This window comes from Abramis brama (genome assembly GCF_963993115.1).
Source record: "Abramis brama genome assembly, chromosome: 1".
NCBI lineage: Eukaryota > Metazoa > Chordata > Actinopteri > Cypriniformes > Leuciscidae > Abramis > Abramis brama.
In genome coordinates, this window is record NC_139963.1 from 8288077 (window position 1) to 8306703 (window position 18627).

An 18627-nucleotide genomic window follows, 5' to 3' on the forward strand; every position below is an offset into this window, starting at 1 on the left:
TAATAAAACCATCAACAAGTAACCATCATCACCTGATCTCGTTTCACTTTAGCTTTCTTTGCTGCTGCAAATGTGTTTGACAAACACACTATCACAGTGGCCAAAGAAAACAAAAGATATAATACGAGTTAAGAGCCCAACTACTGGAAGCACTAATCACTGTTATGGTGACTTCAAATGAAACAGAGTTAAACTCTGTTAATTCTCAATAAAAACTTCTGTTACTGTAGACGTCTGACAGAAATAGTCAGTCTGGTTAGTAATAAGTGAAGCTGGTAATGCTGTTTATGGAGTTGTTTAATCCTCCTCTGCTGAGATCTTCACAGATTTAATGTCTTCTTTTCTCTTCAGTTGATTTCATCTAAGGCTGTGTCTGAAGTCAGTTGTAGTTCTTGTGTTTCTGCTCGTCTCTTTTTTCTGTTCTCTTCTTTCTTTCAGTGATTCTTTTTGTTAACTTATTAAGGCTGAGATGACTTCATATTTAATATATACAGACTTTGTGTCTCAGATAAGGTTCAGTTCTGGTTTATTTCTTTGCTCTTGGCTGACATGTGGCATTGCTATGGCCTGCTTGTGGCCCAGATCTGGCAAACAGGAGTGGCCCACTCAAGTGCCGTAGATCCACGCTGCATGTGGGCCAGATCATCTTTCCACGTGTGCCAGATGTGGGCCGGATCTGGGCCGACACAATGTTGCTATGTGGGTAATAGCTCTCACGGGACATTTCATGTAATTTTACATTAATATACTGTTAAATGTACGGATTTTGGAAGTACACTGTAAAAAAAAAACTTACCGTTGCATTTACCGTACCTTACCGTAAAAAATACGGTAGCAAATGTTTACTAATTTTACAGTTTTACATCATCGAACTAAAAATTACGGTGAAAAACTGCCAGCTGGTTGACAGTACTTTACCGTAAAAAATACGGTATAAATATTTATGTTTTACGGCATTGAACTAAAGTTTACGGTAAAAAACTGGCAGCTGGTTGAAAGCGATTTACCGTAAAAAATACGGTAGTAATATTTTAGGTTTTACGGCAGTGATCTAAATATTACGGAAAAAAACTGGCAGCTGTGGTTGCCAGTACTTTACCGTAAAAAATACGGTAGAATTTTTTTTGCTTTTACGGCACTGAACTAAAGTTTACGGTAAAAAACTAGCAGCTTGCCAGTACTTTACCGTAAAAAATACGGTAGTAATATTTTAGGTTTTATGGCATTGAACATTGAACTGAACTTTTATATAAAAAATAAAAACCTGCCAGCTGTGGTTTCCTGTAATCTAATTATTGAGAATTACCAGAACGTTGATGTTTTATTGAAAATAATAAAGTTTGAAGTTACCATTATGGAGATGAGTGTTTGCTTTAGTTGGGCTCTCTGACTTTTTAACTTTAGATTTACTCTGACTGCCTTAACTGTGTGGTTATATAACACAAACGTTATGGCATGAAAATCAGAGAGAAAATGTGATCAGGTGATGATGAAATACTCGTCATATTGTGGCCAGATTCACTGATCTCATAAAGAGTCTTATCTCTCACTTTGAGCAAGTGATAATATTAATTATAATATTAAAAATAAATATTTAATATTATTGAGTATAATATATCTGTAAGTGAGCAACAGATAATCTGAAGAACTTTAAAAATACATGGTGTAGAAAAAAGGTTTTGAACTACTGCTTGATTTAAACCAGCACAGACATCAAGATTCAGCGTATGAATCTCAACAACGGTGACAATCAACTAGGGCTGGGCGATTTAAATCGCGATATTGTCATGCGCATCTCGTCAGTAAAGCCGGTTCCTTGATTAGTAGTAAATCGCCATCACCTGCTTTCAGATGGAGCGGCATTTACTACAAAGAACCGTAGTTAACTGACAAGCTGAGCCATATCGCATTAATATCGCGGACGTATCGCCAGCGATAATTAATGCGATATGGCTCAGCTTGTCAGTTAACTACGGCTCTTTGTACACAGCAAACACTCCTGTGTTAAATTAACACTCCTGGGAGTGTATGAGTCCACACTCAAGAGTGTTTAAGTTAATGAGATAATTAAGTGATTAATTTAGTGATGATTGAACATTATTGAAGACATGTGATGTTAACAAGCAGAATCACTGAAGGAGAAAATCTCAAATTGTAAGTTACCATTATGACGATCAATGGTTGCTTTAGTTGGACTCTTGACCCATAATTCATTAACTTTAGACTTTGTTTGTCTGTTGTTTCTGAATTAAAATCACCAGTTGAACAAAGAAAAAAGTGATCTGATGGTGTTGGTTATGTTATGACAATCATCATTTGAACTTGATCACTGAACTCATTAAAATCCTTCTTTCTGACTCTGATTTATGTTGTTGGTTACAGCATAACTGTGAATCTGCATAAATGCCCAGAATTTTTGATATAATATAAAGGATTTCTTAAAAGTTGTTTAAAAAAAATCATTCTTTTAGGCACACACAGATGTCAAGATTCAGTCTATGCATCTCAACAATGGTGAGGAGCAGAATATTCAATTAGGAAAAGTAAATTACATAGACAATTCAGATCATAATTTATTCATACCGCAATGCATGATGGGAGTCATTAATGAGTTGTGATTGGTGGCAGCCACTGCAACATGCTTTATTATTGTCACCATTGTTGAGATTCACAGGCTGATTATTGATGTCTGTGTTTTAAATGAATTTATCTGAATGTCTTTTGATCAGAATAATGTTTATTAAATATTTTGAATTATAAGTTCTGATAATCATAGGCTGAAAAATCACTAAACTGCTGCTAACAAGTTAAACCAAACTAGCTCAATAAGTTTCCTTTTTCAGATCACAGCATAATTATGTCAAAACATAACCAACACTATAAGATAACATTTTACTTTGTTCATTTAACTGTTATAAATCAATAACAGCAGACAAACAACAGTAAATATTAAAGTAAACAGATAATGGTCTAGAGCCCAACTAAAGCAAACACCCATCACCTTAATGGTAACTTACAATTTGTGATTTTCTTCTTCAGTGATTCTGCTTGTTAACATCAGGTGTCTTCAATAATGCTCAATCATCACTAAATTAATCACTTAATTATCTCCTCAGCCCTAAATGCCGCTCCATCTGAAAGCAGGTGATGGTGATTTACTACTAATCAAGGAACCGGCTTTACTGACAAGATGCGCATAGCAATATCGCGATTTAAATCGCCCAGCTCTAATTCAGCATAATGTATTCCTGCTGCAATGCATGCTGGGAGATACTGATGAGTTTTGATTGGAGGCTCCATCAAGTGCACTGCACTTTTATCATCACCATTGTTGAGATTCATACGCTGATTCTTGATGTCTGTGTGTGTCTAAAAGATGCAGCTGTTCAAACCATTATTATACACAATGTTTTGAAAATTCTTCTGATTATCACAGCAATGATAGATCACATGCTGTAGAATCATAGGGCTACTGAAATCAATAATGTAAAAAATAATAACATGTATAAATAAAGATAAGAGTTCAGTGAATCAAACATGGTGATTGCCATCACTGATACACAACCGCCATCACATGATTCTTTTTCTCTCTGATTTCCTAGCTATAATCAACATGTCTTATAAACACAGAGTTACAGTAGACAGAGAAAAACTAATGTCAGAAAGTCAAGGGTCAAGAGCCCAACTAAAGCAGTCACTGATCTCCATCATGGTGACTTCAAATGAAACAATAAATCATCAACATCTAAACCTCTGTTAATTCTCAAACAGAACTGTAGACGTCTGACAGAAATAAAGTCTGGTTAGTAATAAGTGAAGCTGGTAATGCTGTTTGTGGAGTTGTTTAATCCTCCTCTGCTGAGATCTTCACAGATTTAATGTTTTTTATCTTCAGTTGATTTCATCTTAGGCTGTGGCTGAAGTCAGTTATAGTTCTTGTGTTTCTGCTCGTCTCTTTTTTCTGTTCCTGTTGTTTCTCTAAATGGACATTCCCAGAATTCCCTGTGTGACACTTCACATTTGATGCTATTTCATTTAAATAATTATGTTTCTTCTATGAGGTTCCATTTGTGCCAAAATTCTGTCGACATGCTGTCTGTCTATGCTATGTGTCGTCTTCCATGTCTATGTGTCTGTTCACTGTTTATGTCCATGTCTGTCTGTCTATGGTATGTGTCGTCTTCCATGACTATGTGTCTGTTCACTGTCTATGTCCATGTCTGTCTGTCTATGGTATGTGTCGTCTTCCATGTCTATGTGTCTGTTCACTGTCTATGTCCATGTCTGTCTGTCTATGCTATGTGTCGTCTTCCATGTCTATGTGTCTGTTCACTGTCTATGTCCATGTCTGTCTGTCTATGGTATGTGTCGTCTTCCATGTCTATGTGTATGTTCACTGTTTATGTCCATGTCTGTCTGTCTATGCTATGTGTCGTCTTCCATGTCTATGTGTCTGTTCACTGTTGTGATTGCCCACATGACTCAACTTTTGTCTTTGTCCACTCAACTTACTCCTGTCATCTGTCCTTGTCGTTTGACTGTGTCGTCTTGCGTGTCAATGCTGCATGTGTCATGTGTTTCCATTCTGTCGTTGCTATGTGTCGTTGCTATGCGTCGTTTCCCTCTGTCGTTACAATGTGTCGTCTTCCATGTCTATGCTATGCGTCGTTGCTATGCGTCGTTTCTCTCTGTCGTTACTATGTGTCGTCTTCCATGTCTATGCTATGCGTCGTTGCTATGCGTCGTTTCTCTCTGTCGTTACTATGTGTCGTCTTCCATGTCTATGCTATGCGTCGTTACTATGCGTCGTTTCCCTCTGTCTTCTTCCATGTCTATGTGTCTATTAACTGTCTATGTCTATGTGATTGATTGCCCACATGACTCAACTTTTGTCTTTGTCAACTCAACTTACTCCTGTCATCTGTACGTTTTGATAGTTTGTTTTCCTATTTGAAATGAAATAAGCAGAAACGAGAAAACGGCCCCTTTATTCGTTTTTTCGAAAAAACGAAAAAAGAGATTTCGGCTTGATTTTTCGTTTTTTAGTTCACAGGCAAATAATCGATTTATTTTTTATTTTTTATTTTTTTTATGGGTATTATAAAATACCCATATTATAACAAATAGCCTAAATAAAATATATTTGGAAATTGCCCTTTAAAACGAAGGCTCAGGGTCCGTGTACTTTTTCGTTCATTCATTATTCTTTTTCGGAATGAAGATGAAATTTAAAAAAGGGTGCAGTTGGTTTTTTGTTTATTAAAAGAAAAAAATCAGAAATGGCTGTATTTTGTTTTCCAGATGTATTGTTATCATCAAATATTAGAAAATTGGACGACATTTCCGATCGTTTTTTGTGCAATGCAATTGACCGCGCGGGCACCTCCATGATTATTATTGTCTGTTAGGCTATATTTGCTTCCAGGAAATTGGTTGATGAAAAATGTATTAAAATTAAGATACAATTTATACAAAACGAAATTCACTTTAAAGAAAGGCTTTCTACAAAACAAAACGTAATGAAGTGGTCAAAATCATGTCTGACTCGCTCCATGTCTCTCAATATATATTGCGCATCCTATCTTACTCGTGCTGTTCACTTTTCATAAATCAACATAAATGGAAAAAAAATAACATTAATATTTAAACAAATATGAAACTAAATGCGCTTACCTATTTAATGGCTACAACAGTATAGTAGGCCTACAGACTCTCAATTTGTACAAATTGCTGCACATTCATTTAATTCAGAATTTTGCACACACAAGTTGATAGGCATTTGTTCAAATCAAGTTCACGGATAATTGTGCGTGCATTTATTAATCATTATGATACTAAAATCATAACAAAGTAGGCTATGCTATGTACAAAAAATCAGATGAGCACAGAATATGAATGCAATGTTTAATTACACGTTAAGACTTTGCACGGCGGTGTAATTTACTTCCGGGTAAAGATAGGATCAGTCAAATGAAAAACAATAAACGTACAAATAAATCTTACAAATTAAAAAACGATCGGAATTTCAATTTTCTAATATTTGATGATAACAATACATCTGGAAAACAAAATACAGCCATTTCTGATTTTTTTCTTTTAATAAACAAAAAACCAAGCTGCACCCTTTTTTAAATTTCATCTTCATTCCGAAAAAGAATAATGAATGAGCGAAAAAGTACACGGACCCTGAGCCTTCATTTTAAAGGGCAATTTCCAAATATATTTTATTTAGGCTATTTGTTATAATATGGGTATTTTATAATACCCATAAAAAAAAAAAAATAATAATAAAAAAAAAATCGTTTTTTGTCTGTGAACTAAAAAACGAAAAATCAAGCCGAAATCTCGTTTTTTCGTTTTTTCGAAAAAACGAATAAAGGGGCTGTTTTCTCGTTTCTGCTTATTTCATTTCAAATAGGAAAACAAACTATCAAAACGTACAGATGACAGGAGTAAGTTGAGTTGACAAAGACAAAAGTTGAGTCATGTGGGCAATCAATCACATAGACATAGACAGTTAATAGACACATGGAAGAAGACAGAGGGAAACGACGCATAGCAACGACGAATAGCATAGACATGGAAGACGACACATAGTAACGACAGAGGGAAACGACGCATAGCAACGACACATAGCAACGACAGAATGGAAACACATGACACATGCAGCATTGACACGCAAGACGACACAGTCAAACGACAAGGACAGATGACAGGAGTAAGTTGAGTGGACAAAGACAAAAGTTGAGTCATGTGGGCAATCACAACAGTGAACAGACACATAGACATGGAAGACGACACATAGCATAGACAGACAGACATGGACATAAACAGTGAACAGACACATAGACATGGAAGACGACACATAGCATAGACAGACAGACATGGACATAGACAGTGAACAGACACATAGACATGAAAGACGACACATAGCATAGACAGACAGACATGGACATAAACAGTGAACAGACACATAGACATGGAAGACGACACATAGCATAGACAGACAGACATGGACATAAACAGTGAACAGACACATAGACATGGAAGACGACACATAGCATAGACAGACAGACATGGACATAAACAGTGAACAGACACATAGACATGGAAGACGACACATAGCATAGACAGACAGACATGGACATAAACAGTGAACAGACACATAGACATGGAAGACGACACATAGCATAGACAGACAGACATGGACATAAACAGTGAACAGACACATAGACATGGAAGACGACACATAGCATAGACAGACAGACATGGACATAGACAGTGAACAGACACATAGACATGGAAGACGACACATAGCATAGACAGACAGACATGGACATAGACAGTGAACAGACACATAGACATGGAAGACGACACACAGCATAGACAGACAGACATGGACATAGACAGTGAACAGACACATAGACATGGAAGACGACACATAGCATAGACAGACAGACATGGACATAGACAGTGAACAGACACATAGACATGGAAGACGACACATAGCATAGACAGACAGCATGTCGACAAAATTTTGGCACAAATGGAACCTCATATTCTTCTTGGTTTTTGTTATCAGTTTTATACATTGGGGTTTATATTACATCATATATTGTTTAATGAATGTTTATGGCATTATTTGGAGTCATGTGTGTGTGTCACCATGATGGTGTTTTGTGTTTGTGTGTATGACACTGTGCACCTTCTCAATATTAACATGTGCCTCAGTTTGTGGAAAACTAATGGTATACTTAAATCATCGTGTGTTTTTCTTTTTTATCACTTGTGTTATTATGATGGTTATCAGTATATTACAAAGATATAAAGCAGACTTTAATACTTCAGTGAAATTTAATGATAACATTTATTGGTTTATGTAATATAATGGTTGTCCCGTGAAAACTAAAAGGTTCTTACTGTATTTTTTATGGTGAAGTACTGGGAACCACAGCTGATATTTTTTTTTTTTACCACACATTTAAATCCTGCTGAAGGATTTATTATTTTTTTTTTTTCAAAGTAAGGTTGCTACCATATTTTTTACGGTAAAATACTGCCAACCAAGCTGACGTTTTTTACCGTAAATTTCACAGGTTTTTTTACATTGTGTTTTTTTGCCCGTAAATTTAAATCCCGTAAAAACATAAACGGTTGCCACCATATTTTTTACGGTAAAATACTGGCAACCACAGCTGCCGGTTTTTTACCGTAAATTTCACAGGTTTTTTTTAACAGTGTACTTTACAACTCTAAAAGATCTTTCTGCCGTTGAAGGAAATGTAAGAAACACTGGCATAAACAATAAACAACATTAAAACCATGAAAGTCCTACTTAAAGTAGATTTGAAAGTGTGATTTCAAATCTAGCCCCCCCCCCCCCCCCAAGTCTTTAGAGCAGAAATAAAAGCATTTTGATCAAATACTCAACTAACATTTTCCCTTTTTGTTTCCAGAATGTGGACATCTATCCAGTTAACAGTGTTATAGTGACATGGTTACCACCTTGTGCACATCCCATGGACAGCTTACCTGTGTATGACTTAAGTTTTGAGCAGGTCTGACATGTCTTTAAATGTTTGGCATACATTAAATCACTTATTTGACTAATATATTTTGACAGTACATGTAGCCTGAAGTTAGCAGCAAGGATGCTGTGATATTTCCATCTTGGCTGCCAGGACACTGGATGCTGTGTGTGAGTCTGCTAGGATGTTGCATATTATGCATTTTCTAACAACTTAACGCATGGTGAAATTTTTCAGATCATGAAACCAAAATTGAGTGAATTGTATTTTCTCAATTCTCTGAGAAGCCCAGGTTTTGGTGATGGCCATATACAGGTTTTGCTCAGAGTGCTTTGTCTAAAAAAAAAATTAAACAAACAAACAAAAAACTCTATGGTTCAGCCTGGTTCTAAGTTCAGTTCTGTTCTGTTCTCTTTTCTGTTCTGTTCTCTTTTCTGTTGGCTTCATTCTCATCCTATACCATTTAAGAAACACACTTTACTTGCAACAAGATGTATTTATCAATTTTGTGCATCTTTGTAATGAGAAGAAAGCCATGGAGAAAGTAAAGGTGGGACAGTTCCCGTTAAACCCCGTCTTTATTATTTTCTGTTTTAAATGTCCTTGCCTATCAAATAATTTTGTGGGGTAGTTCTTTAAAACCCTGTTCACTGTTTGGCTGAATGAAGTGAATATTGTAATTTCTGGACCATGGACCGAATTCTCCTCTGAAGAGCTTGAGGTATGTTGTATTTTGCACTAAAGGTAATTGAAAATGTTGATACCAGTCTTTAGTGAAGGCTTTATTATAAATAAATTATTTCAGATTGTTGTGTGGTAACAAATCTTTAATTCATACATTATATTGTTCAAACATTAATACCCATGTCTAGGATGTTCCTCGACAAGTGATGTCTTGAATCTGAGTCTTCACACTAATGCTAGGAGGAATCTCTTCTATTGGTTCTGCAGATTTCATGTCATGTTTAGCACACGTGTAGCAATTAATACTTCATTCATGTAACCGTATGCTCTCGACATCATCCTGGGGGACGTTTGACTTCTCAGAGGTGGGTTTGCCAACAATATTAAAATACATTCTGTAAGTATGCAATATTTGTTTTGATAAACTTGTGCTTTTCCAAACTATATTCAGACATGCCAAGTATTAGAAGGTGCTGGTCTGCCCTTTTGCTGGAGATGTTCCACCAAGGTATGCATTTTCCCCTGGTATTCATCCCTTTCTGAAAATTGATATAAGGATGGCAAAATGTATTTACAATTGGTGATATTTTAATTTTGTCAAACCTGCATGCAGTCAGTCTTGATATTCTGTATTAGTAATGTCTTTTTATGTCATGAATTCGTCAAGGTCAAGTCAGCAAAGAAAAAGGAGGCGAATCAGGGCTGACAAGAGACTGGTATTGTTTACTTTGTTTGAGAGACTCCATTATTGATGACAAATGTTTATTTGTTCTAATGTCTCTTTCTTGTAGTTGCAACCAGTGACACACCCCTGAACATACAGCAGACATGTATTACTCAATCTTTAAAATGCAGGTGAATTATTATGACCACAATATTTTTAATTGTTTTAATTGAAACTTTTTCCTTCGTTGAAGCAAAAACCAGGAGACGTTGGGATATCGTTCAAGTGGAAGTTATTCTTTATTGAGCGTGCTGCAGCTCTTCCAAACAGTCTGACTAATGTAACTTTACATAGTATCTTATAGGCATTTCAGTGGGCTGTCCTTAAAGGTGCTGACCTTACACACAGCCTTAGGGATGACCACTCAATCTCATCATCTAAAGACAATAGAGGCAATTACCCCCAACTGAGATAATGGTACCCCTCAAATTGTATAAACAACACATGGTCACGAGAACTAAGACTAGGTAAACATTCACACAGTTCAACTCTCAGTAGGATGCCCTCACGTTCACCTTGAATGCCCAATACAGTGTAGTTCACCTTAGTTTTTTATGTGATGTTATGTAAGGAAGTAGGATCAGCAGATCTAAAATATATTCTTAAATTTGTAATCCTACAATATCAATAACGGTGATAATGCAAACTGCAAAAATGTCAATTTAGTGAGTGTGTTTATGTAATTACACACTTCTGATAAAAATGAGAAATTGTTAAATGGTTCCACATTTTCTTTGTAATTTTTTTTACAGAGTGTGTGTGTGTGTATGTCTGTGTCAGTCAGTGTGTGTGTCAGTCTGTGTGTGTGTGTGTGTGTCAGACAGAGTGTGTTTGTTGTTTAATGTGACACAGAGAAACCGAAGAGTTATAATAATGAAATCTAAATCCAGCACAGAGGGGTTCAGTGAATGTGTGTGTGAATGTGTGTAAGTGTGTGAGTGTGTGTGTGTCAGAGACGCTGTAGAAGGACAGAGTGCCGGCCGACACGTCCACAAACACTCCTACTCTCTTACAGGATCCTGGATCAGCAAAAACAGCAGTGGAGTTATTATTGTGACGGACAGTGAGTGAGTAATAAGAGCATCTCAGACTCCAGGACTTCTCATTACATCCAAACACACAGTCAGAACTCCCTCCTTTCCTCTCGATTCCTTTATATGACACCGATATTTCAGCACCAGGTTCATCATCATCATAATCATGTATTTTATAATATCCACTCCATTCAGCCTCCCAGTAACAGCGTCCAGTCAGACTCTCTCCACACAGAACCTGACGACACTCATCAAATCTCTCTGGATGATCAGGATACGACTGACTCTCTCTCACACTCGTCACATTTCTGTTCTCCTCAAACAGAGCGAGATCAGTGTGTGCTGTGTTTGGATCCAGTGTGAGATCAACGGCATCTGAACACAAGAACACACATTACAACAGCAACATTTACAACAACACACACTAAAACTGTGTTTGAGGACTTACATCTGTGTAGTCTTGATGTCATCATGAACTCTTTAACTTCTGAACCGTGATCCACACTAGAAAAAACACACACACACACACACACACACACACACACACCTTACTTGACAACAACAGTTCCTATATCAACATTTTAACAAATATAAAATAACCTTATATAATGTATAATTAAGACACATGTAAAGCTTTTTTGAACTTTTCACACACATTTAAATATAAAATATTAAGATATTATAAATTGATTGATGAAGTAAAACAGTAACATGAGATTGAAAAATAATAATTCAACAAAACTTTAAACTTAACACATATGAGTCATATTTAATATTAATAAATTAAAGATTTTCTTATTTATAAGGAGGATCAAACAGGGACGTGCACAGACATTTTGAGGGGCAGGGGCTCAAGTGGAATAAAGGGCACTTCATTACATTTTTTTTTTCTTTTTTTAAACAAAAAAGTATATATATTAACGCAACTCTGACTTCCTTTTTAAAAAATTCATTTAAAAAGTTAATTAATTTTATCTTCCTCAAACTCACGCAATTGTTTCATTTTCAAAAGATGTCTACAAAATAATCAGTTCACACAGAAACCATGGTCTCCTTCACTAGGTTTATAGAGCAGCAAAGCAAACCATTCCACAATGTGCATGTTTTGAAAACATTTTCTATGCTACTAGTTTCAAGTATATATTTAGAATAACCTAAATAACTGCATCAAGCAGAGGGGTGTGTTTTACTAATAATTTCTTTGTTTGTTTTTGCACAAGGCACTACATCATTTTAATTATTTTGGTGTTATCAGAATACATAACACTTTAAAATCAACACAAATATTCACTCTAAACTGAAGAGGGCTGTTGATGCTATTTTGTTAACTTTACTGAAAAAATCACTGCAAAAATGATTGACAAAATACAAAAATACAGCAACTTAATAAAATTATTACAAAAAAGGTCTTCTACTTCAATAAATATATATATAAATATATATATATATATAAATATTGTTATTTTTAATGTTTAATGTTAACTTATTTCTACTCAGTTTTATTTATTAATGTACCAGATGCAGTTACTCAGATTTACTACATTTGTTAGAGTGTATCCTCCATCTGTTTGCATGTGTAGATTTCTTCTAAATTCACCAATTTAGATTTCTAAATTTCAGGGGGAAAGACTCTTGATGCAAGTCATTAACTGGGGACGTTCTGTATGCAAATTAGGCGTCAACTAGTTAAAATGCGCACATTTGCATCTAATTGACAGGGCAATGCAGGTAAATAGGATAAACAAAATAACTAAAGCATACCTGCATATGCTTATTTTATTACTAACTTATTTTATTACATGGCTTGGTTGAATTCCAATGTAGAATGCGGTCTGTTATTTCTTAATAACGTTATCAAGAAATAACAGACCGCATTCTAAATTGGAATTCAACCATGTCTAGACCGCTGTGCGGAGTATAACAGACTGTTGCCATGAAAAACAGAGCGTTGCTATGGACTCACAGGATTCTAACCATAGAGACGGAGCGTACCATTTTCTTTAGCGGAAGCAATACAATCCGGTTCAGAACTCCTGACCTGATATTTAGATATACTATTCTTCAATAAATATATTTGTTTGACAGGGAAGCTGTGCGCAAACAGGAATATATATTATTTTTCGAAAATAAAAAAAATCACCCCAGAAAAAATGGCACTTTCTCTCCAGGAATAAAAAGGGCAGGTGCTCAAGCCCCCTTTTATGTCTATGTGTGCACGTGCCTGGGATCAAAGGCTTCAGGAAAATAAAATTAAAAAAACAACTTTAGAATCAAATCTAAATATTCAAAATCGAGAATCTATTTATTTTTTCTCTCTCTCTCTCTCTCTCTCTCTCTCTCTCTCTCTCTCTCTCTCACACACACACACACACACACACACACTTACTCCCCCTAACACTAACACTGAATAGTGTTAAAATGAATGAGATAATTAAGTTATTAATTGCGTGATGATTGACCATTATTGAAGACACTTGATGTTAACCAGCAGAATCACCAAAGGAGAAAATCTAATTTACCATTATGGTGATCAGTGTTTGCTTTAGTTGGGCTCTTGACCCTTAAACTACTAACTTTTGATTTTGTCTGGCTGTTGTAACTAAGTTATAACTGACAGATGAACAAAGATAAAGGGTGATCAGGTGGTGTTGGTTATGTTTTGACGTAATCATCATTTGACCTGAATCACTAAACTTATTTACATTTAGTCATTTACCAGACGCTTTTATCCAAAGCGACTTACAACAGAGGACTAAAGTTTAGAGAGTTAGGTTTGCCTTGTTGATTGCAGCAGCATGGTGATTCCACAGCATACGATTTAATTTGTAGCATTTTCTATAGAATCCAAAATATTTCTTAAAAGTTCTGTTCAAAAGATTTTGAAAAAATATTTTTAGACACACAGACATCAAGATTCAGCCTGTGAATCTTAACAATGGTGACAATAATAAAGCATGTTGCAGTGCATTCTGGGTGCCACCAATCAAAACTCATTCATGGCTCCCATCATGCATTGTGTTATGAATAAATTATGATCTGAATTGTCTTAGTAATTTCCTTTTCCTAATTAAATATTTCGTTTGTCACCATTGTTGAGATTCATACGCTGATTCTTGATGTCTGTGTGTGCCTAAACAATTTTTTTTTTTTCTTTTTTTTTTTCAAAACAACTTTTAAAGGGGACATATCATGCCAAAAGCACTTTTTTAGCCCTTAACCCTCTGGGGTCTAAGGTGTTTTTGGGGTCCTTGAGATGTTCTGACATGCCCTGACATTTTTGCTTTTTTCAGTTGCTTATAAACATATTAATGGCAAAGGTGTAAATTCACTCTATATAGCACAAACAGGGCTACCATCATATGTGAGCACCATGCATGTACATGTTTGTATTTTTGAGAGAATAATGTTTATGCATGGTTATTGAAAAAACTAAAAACTAAAGTTTCTGAAATAAGGCCATAAAACACATTCTAAATATGTGCCAATAAGACTTTTGACTAATGGATGTCATCGCCTAGTGTTTTTTCTTCAAAATTATGTGAAAATCATTCTGCCTAATCATTCACAGAACACAGTGCATTGATTTCAATTTTGCAAAACACTTTCTGTCTGGAAAGGCAATATGCGGAGTGGGCGTCAACGATCATGCATATTTAGTGGTTCGCACCTGGAGACAATGGGGCCGCATACTTAATTAGCCATTCATTCAGGTGTGTCACAAGAAAGAATGCAAGAGCAACAGTTGGAAGCATCTCGTGTTTTTTTTAATTTTTCCACAAATTGTGCTTGCAAATTGGCCTATAAAATCAAAAGGAAAACATGTCTAGTAATTGTGCAGTTAATTCTCATACTGTATTTTAAGTTTTGGAATATTTATCCTCTCCCCAAATTTGTCACTAATAAAACACAATAAAAAATGATTTTAAAGAAAAGGCTTATATTTACCTTTTATTAGTTTGTTTACAACTACCTTGTATTTTTTTTTTTTTTTTTTTAAAGGTTACAATTACAACAACAATTCAAGTGTAATCTTTCTTTGTAAAAACTAAAGTATACATTTTATCATACATATTTCAAAGTTAAGGATTCATTACTTGAATATAGCCTAAGCTACATTGGAATAAACACTATAACATATTATTTGATTATTTTTGACAAAACATACTATATTTAACATATGAGCAAAAATTGGCAAACAAAAGCTTATTTGGCAGATATTTTACAGTAAAAATGTATAATCTATCCAAAACTAATCAATGAAATGTTGTCTTTCATATGTCTGTAACATAGTAACTTTCGTTTTTATTATAATAAATATAAAGTTGACGATAGGCTATTGACTCGCGATCTTCGCAATAGGCTAGTGAACGCACTGGAGAAATGCACATTTGTTAGGCTACATAAGTTTTTTGTTTTGGATGGTTTTGTTTAGAACCAGCTTTCTGTAAATATATTTCACATTTTTTAGACATGTGAGGCGAGTAGGCTACGGTCTGGTTCATGATGATCTACAGTTCAAGCACCTTATGTTGTGATTGCTATATTTACTTTAAATCCAGGAAATTTGTTAATGAAAAAATTATTAAAATTAAGATACAATTGATACAAAACGAAATTCGATTTAAAGAAAGGATTTGTACTTTCTGTTTTGAGGTCTCTGTGAAAGTTTGAAAGTCTTTTAGTGCTTTTTTTAGAGCGCTCGCGTCCATAATGGAGAACTGTCACGTAATATTGTTTTTTCCTCATAAATGCGAACACGAAAAATAAAAGACAAAAGACTTTTAAGTAAAACTTACTCCGAAATTGTGTCCTCTGCGGAATTCGCTCTTCAAAATGCTGCCGTTCGTCGTCTGAGGCATTGATCGGGGGGCGGGTGCGATGCATACTAGATCACCTAACTATTTACATGTGAATTGCGCCGGGGGGCGGGGCGGCCTCAGCTCATTTAGAGATAATGAAGGGAGAAGGAAAAACGGTACCTCTCCTTGCTTTCAAACGGATTACATGAGTTGAAAACATTTATTTTTTATATAAATTACTTCATTTAAAAGAGGAGATTTCAAGCTTCATAGAGACGTATCTCACGTGCCTGTGTGAGTAGTATTCGCTGAGTTATGATTCATTTTCGGACGCGTTTCAAAATGGACTACACTGGCAGAGAGAAGGCAGAACTCGCCTCGTGTTTATTTTTCTTTATTTGGCAAAAAGCACAACACTTTGTTTTTATTGTGAGTATACACAAAAATAATACACATTTAACAGAATCGATTGATGTATGAAACTCCTATGGAAAATCAAAGTCAACAGAGTTTTTATGAGTTTCTTTTACACTGATAAAAAAAAGCGAGCTGGTATCGCCGGCGATACCGCCGACCTCTGGGGGTTAAATGCATTTTGTTGTATATTTGGAGTGTTTAGAAGTACAGAAAATATGAAATTATTCTCTTCAGGTGCTTCGTTGATATCTTTATATTCTGTTTTGGTCATATTTTTCAACCTGTTCCGATTTTTCTGTTATCTATGACGTTTTTTGAACCATTACGTCACAGTATTTGCAGCGGAACTGCCAAATAAGGACATTGACTTCCGGCCCAACACTTCGAGCAATCCGCCATTTTTATTTCTCGCTGCAATTTTGTAGTCCAAGCTAAAGGATGCAGAAGTTACGAGAGGGTAAGTTAAAATGTTCGGTTGTTGGATGTAGTAACCCACACGCTTCATTACACCGTTTAATGTAGATGAACTGCCGCACTTGTGACAGGCCGCATGTTTAACTGAAAGAACAAGCAGAGAGAGACCAGGTCGCGCACGCGCTCTCTCTCTCTCTTCGGAGCCAGGCGAAAGTGTAAACAAGACTTCACCGTCTCCAAACTAGGCGCTGTCTTGCTCTCTCTCCCTCGCACATATTAATCAAAATAAATCGACACGGTGGTAAAAGGTCGGAAGACCAAAGTTTCATGTGTAAATACAGTAACACACCCTTTGCGATACATCCATATGAAGACGTTGTTCTGCAGGTTCGTCGTCTTCATTTTCATCTCGCTCCGGCTCCGACTCTGGCTCGAACATGTAAGGCTGGCTGGACAAGTCTTCCGTTGTTGACATTTTGTTAATAACGTGTGAATAAAAAGTTTCTGTGCCGCTAGATAATCGTATCTCTGCTATCAAACTACAAAAATGGCCGAACGGGGTGGAGTTGAACCGAGTGTGGGCGGGGTATGAAGTGTCTCAATTGTATTTAAAGAGACCGCACCAAAACGAGTTGCTCTCAGACGCACATCAGCAAAGGGGTAGAAAAGGGGCCTGTGGAGCTATAATAATGAGGAATTCAGACCCAAGCATTGCAGTTCTGCTTTATATAGACTACAAATGTATGATTTATATGTAAAAAGGAACAATTTAAAAGCATGATATGTCTCCTTTAAGAAATCCTTTGGAATATATAGAAAATTCTGGATCTTATGTTGTAGAATCACTGTGATGCTGCAATCAACAATATAAATCTAAGTCAGAGATTAGGCACTAAATGAGTTTTGTGATTCAGGTCAAATGATGATTATATAAAACATAATCAGTAACATCTGATCATCTTTTCTTTTTGTTCATCTGGGAGTTATAACTCAGTTACAACAGCCAAACAAACTCTAAAGTTAAAAATGTAAGAGTCAAGAGCCCAACTAAAACAAACACTGATCGCCATAAAAATTGTGATTTTCTCTTTCAGTGATTCTGCTTGTTAATATCAGGTGTCTTCAATAAGGAATTGAAGGTGTCTTCAATGTCTCCAAAAATACTGGAGAATTTTCTGTGTACATTTTAGGAGAACATTCTGGGAACCAAAATAAAACTACTCACTGAAAACATTATTAGAACTTCATAGTAATGCTCTCAGAACGTTTTTAAAACAAAACATTTCTAGCTGGGAAGTCTCAAACAAGCCTACAGAGTACCATTTGAGAGAAATTCTCAAAGGGTAAAAGAGCTACGATATGTACAAGTAATCATGTCCAGAGATTATACAGCACTATTGAGTTACTGTACATCTTTACTGTGTTGAATGTAATGCAGCACATGTATACAGAGGCATGAAGCCTGGAATGCTATGTCATGTACGTTACTTCAAAAATACATTTTTGTTCATGTCTATAGAGAATGTTTCAACTGGATTCCATGGAGAGGCCTCATGAGTGCATCTTCTTGAAGCTGGCTTCAATCTCACCAAGAGGAGAAAGAGAGGCCGCAACATTATTGGTCAACGTGCCATTGTCGAGATGCCAGGGCAGCATGGTGGCAACGGGACCATTTGTGCTGCCATCAGCAGCTACGGGGTTATTCACCGCCATGTGACTTTAGGGTCTTACAACACTGCCCATCTTATAACGTTTCTGTATGCTCTACAGGAAGCACTACTGAGACGTGAAGAGAGAGGTGATGAGCAGGCAGAGGAAAAATCCCTGAGACAAGGGATTTATTTAAGAGCGTTGCAATAAACATCTCAACCGTCACTCTTACCTACAAACTGCTTTTATTTATTTTAGTTGTTATAATTGCTGAGGAAAACAAACTTTTTATACTATGTCATAGTAATATAATTTATTATTTACTCTGGTCATATTTTGAAATGTCATATTTATAGTTTTATATTTTATATTTGCCA

The 18627-nt window shown here is 35.8% G+C and overlaps 1 protein-coding gene and 1 long non-coding RNA gene across 3 annotated transcripts in view; one reads left to right on the forward strand and one right to left on the reverse strand.

Annotated features, from left to right (window-relative positions):
• LOC311083714 overlaps positions 1-18627 on the forward strand; it is a 176974-nt gene that overhangs the window by 75970 nt on the left and 82377 nt on the right. The window lies entirely within an intron of this gene.
• LOC311083667 (protein NLRC3-like) overlaps positions 10010-18627 on the reverse strand; it is a 63768-nt gene continuing 55150 nt past the window's right edge. The window contains exons 9-10 of one of the 2 annotated variants that reach the window (XM_084115385.1): positions 11419-11474; positions 10010-11345 (exon numbers count right to left, since the gene is read on the reverse strand). In XM_084115385.1, coding sequence (XP_083971511.1) covers positions 11451-11474 — 24 coding nt within the window. In that variant the 3' untranslated portion in view covers positions 10010-11345; positions 11419-11450. The remainder of the gene's footprint in view (positions 11346-11418; positions 11475-18627) is intronic. The other variant, XM_084115384.1, reaches the window with a different exon arrangement.